The sequence below is a fragment of the Gossypium hirsutum genome, chromosome D07 (genome assembly GCF_007990345.1).
Source record: "Gossypium hirsutum isolate 1008001.06 chromosome D07, Gossypium_hirsutum_v2.1, whole genome shotgun sequence".
Lineage (NCBI taxonomy): Eukaryota > Viridiplantae > Streptophyta > Magnoliopsida > Malvales > Malvaceae > Gossypium > Gossypium hirsutum.
The window spans coordinates 3,273,539-3,276,739 of NC_053443.1; the positions used below are offsets into that span (position 1 = coordinate 3,273,539).

Sequence of the window (3,201 nt, forward strand, 5' to 3'; positions counted from 1 at the left end):
ACTTTTGATTTATATATACAATTGACTCATAATTCAATTTATTTATAGATCAACAGTATGCAGAGAGCTCATACAAATCATATATTTATTTCATTTTATTGTTACTTTTTATACCGTATCGTGTTTTAATTTTTTTTCATATGTTATTTTTATTATATTTTAATTTATCTCATATTTTATATAAATTATTTTAAGTAAATATTAAATAGTTAAATAATTATTATTTAATATGATTAAATTTTTATTTATAATAACCATCTACTTACCCTTAAACTGAGAATAACAACAAGGGTTTATCATCAAACTACCTCGAAGTTGAGGATAGATAACCGAGAATTTAAGTAAAAATATAAAATTAAAAAGCGATTTAAAATTTTACATTGATTAAATCTTAAGTCAACTCCATTTGATTAATTCTAGTAAACAGCTATTTGTTAAAAACCTTTACTTTTTATCTTTTCATTTTTCCTTCTTCCTACCAATGATGATTACCATCTTTCAAAAGCCTCCATGAATTTGCTTTGCGGGCGGACGTCGGCAAATTAATTAGTGCTTAAATGGACCATAAAATGATATTAAATCAATGATTAAAAACATCACTAAGAAAATGCTGAGAAACTGTTGATGACGACATAAACATGAAAAAACATTACATCAGCAAAAACAGAACTATGAGCATCCTCCGTTTCCATTTTGGATCCAAAATGTAACAACAACAATATCATTAAACAATGGTCTAAATCAAGATAAATATATATTTTAGACTTTTCCCACCTCGGTACTTGTTTTTTGTTTGTACACTAATCAAGCAAGTGTCGATTTCTCGGCCGGTGACGTCCACACGATGTCTTTAAGCGCCGGTCGGAGCTCTTTACTGCAAAACTGGTTGTATTCAAGGGTATCGCCGTTGTCCTTTTTAACTTCCACCACCAGGAACGAGGGCGTCACCGTGAATATATCGGCGGCCACCGCTAATTTCCCTTTTCTCCCACATTCCTGACCCTGCAACCTCACTCTCGACTCGGTCTTCTTCACACTGAACTTCACCGACTTGGCCACCTCTTCCAGTCTCGATATCACACTGCTCGCCGGCCTGGTTGTAGCGAATCTCAGCTCTTGTTTCTCTTCTCTCTTTTTCTCTTCGAACAACGGCGATAAATCAAAGCCATCGGATAATGAAATGATATGAAAGGCGTTCAATGTCTCAGGCTTCGATGATTTGTCGCCATTGAAATGTTCAAATTCTGAGTCTTCCTTGGTTTTGAGTTTAACCACCTTGGGTGTAGATTTCTTGAACCAGGACGAGTTCATGATCTTCGAGATGGTGATTCGGGTCTTCGGGTTAGGGTCTAAAAGCTTAGTGATTAATCTACGAGCTTCAGAAGAAAACCATGGCGGACATTTGAAATCTCCTCTGTAAATCTTTCTATACATGGCAATCAAGTTATCATCTTGAAATGGCAAGAACCCAGCAAGAAGAACATAAAGGATAACACCACAAGACCAAATATCAACCTTGGCTCCATCATATCCTTTCTTCCCAATAACTTCAGGGGCAACAAAAGCTGGTGTTCCACAACTTGTATGCAATAACCCATCTTGTTTCAAATGTTCCGAGAAAGCACTGAGTCCGAAATCAGCAACTTTCAGGTTTCCATCTTCGTCTAACAGCAAATTCTCAGGCTTCAAATCACGGTGGTAAACGCCGCGGCTATGGCAGAAATCGATGGCGGAAACCAATTGTTGAAAGTAAAGTCTCGCCGAGTCTTCATCGAGCCGGCCTTTAGCGACTTTAGAGAAAAGTTCTCCGCCACGGACAAGTTCCATGGCGAAGTAAATCTTGGTTTTAGTTGCCATAATTTCATGCAATTCGACTATATTCGGATGTTTCACCATTTTCATGACGGAAATCTCACGCTTGATCTGCTCCGTCATACCAGCGTTTATCACTTTTTCTTTGCCGACGACTTTCATGGCAGTGCTCTTCCCTGTCTGAAGATTCCGTGCATGGTAAACTTTGGCGAAAGTACCATGACCCAAAATCCGACCAAGCTCGTATTTTCCGTGAAGCAAACCCGGGCTTTTATTATTTTTAGCTTTATCCGCCATTTTTGTCAATCAAGAGATACAACACAGAGAAAAAAGAAAAAGTGTTTTTGAGAGAGTAGGAATAGGGATAGGAATGAATGAATGAAAAAATTCACCCGTCTTCAACGTGTTTACGGTGGCAATCCCTGCGGCGGACGGACCGCTTACCGTGGCGGCACAGTTCAGGCCTTTCCAACGATGCCCTTATCATCTCTCTGCATTCCCTACCTTTGATCTCTCTCTCCAAATTTCAAAAGATTGCATTACTTTGTATGCTTTCTACTGGGCTGTTTCACTGCCGTATTTATACAAGTTATTGCAAGGTCCAATTCTATATTTAGTCCCTCTACTTTACAACAACTAAAAAGTTACTCATTCTACTTTAATTTGTTACTAATCAATCCTATTGCCGATAAACATGTGAACACAATTAATTGATTTTTGTTAATTTGTTAAATGTAAATGTAAATAATAGAATTATTAGTTTTTGTTAATTTTTTTATATAAATTGTTTAACTAATTTTTTGATAATAATTTAATAACAAACTTATCAGTATTATTTAATTAATTCTATGAAAATTAAATTATGATAAATTAAAATAAAAAGTATTATTTTATTTTAAAAAAATAGATTTCAAAATGATATCTTTCTTTCTAAGCAGTAAAGTAAGAATGAAATTTAAAAGTAGATCTTCCTTCTAACTATTGAATTCCTATTTTAACTCTTAATAAATAATTATTATTTAATGAGTTTTCCGAGAACACGTGTAAGGGGAAGATTGGAGCCAGAGAGTAACTCACTAACACTTTCTGTTTTGGGCTGTGGGTGATCATTAGGTCCCAGCTAGGCATTTCCATTTGGTAAATATTGGGTGGAAATAAGTATAGTAAGGATACGGTGTAGTTAAGGTTCCGTTTGTTTCATTGAAAATGGCTTTCGGAAAATGATTTCTAGAAAATGATTTATTTTTCTGGAAAAGCTAATATTTTCTGGTGTTTGGATGAATTTGTGCAAAATATTTTCTTTTGTTTGGCAGGTTCTTTAAAAATATTTCATAAAAGTCGTTTTCAATTAAACAAACATACATTTGAGATTTTTTTAATTTTTATTAT

At 34.8% G+C, this 3,201-nt stretch overlaps 1 protein-coding gene across 1 annotated transcript; it reads right to left on the bottom strand.

Annotated features, from left to right (window-relative positions):
- Positions 1-608: 608 nt before the first annotated feature.
- LOC107953796 (CBL-interacting serine/threonine-protein kinase 6) lies at positions 609-2,358 on the bottom strand. The gene has a single exon (XM_016889206.2). It carries the CDS (start codon positions 2,107-2,109, stop codon positions 805-807), a length of 1,305 nt encoding a protein of 434 aa, XP_016744695.1. The 5' UTR covers positions 2,110-2,358; the 3' UTR covers positions 609-804.
- Between the last annotated feature and the right edge of the window lie 843 nt (positions 2,359-3,201).

Coding starts and splice junctions, on each gene's coding strand:
- LOC107953796 (XM_016889206.2), bottom strand. CDS start 2,109: ATGGCGGATAAAGCTAAAAATAATAAAAGCCCGGGTTTGCTTCACGGA.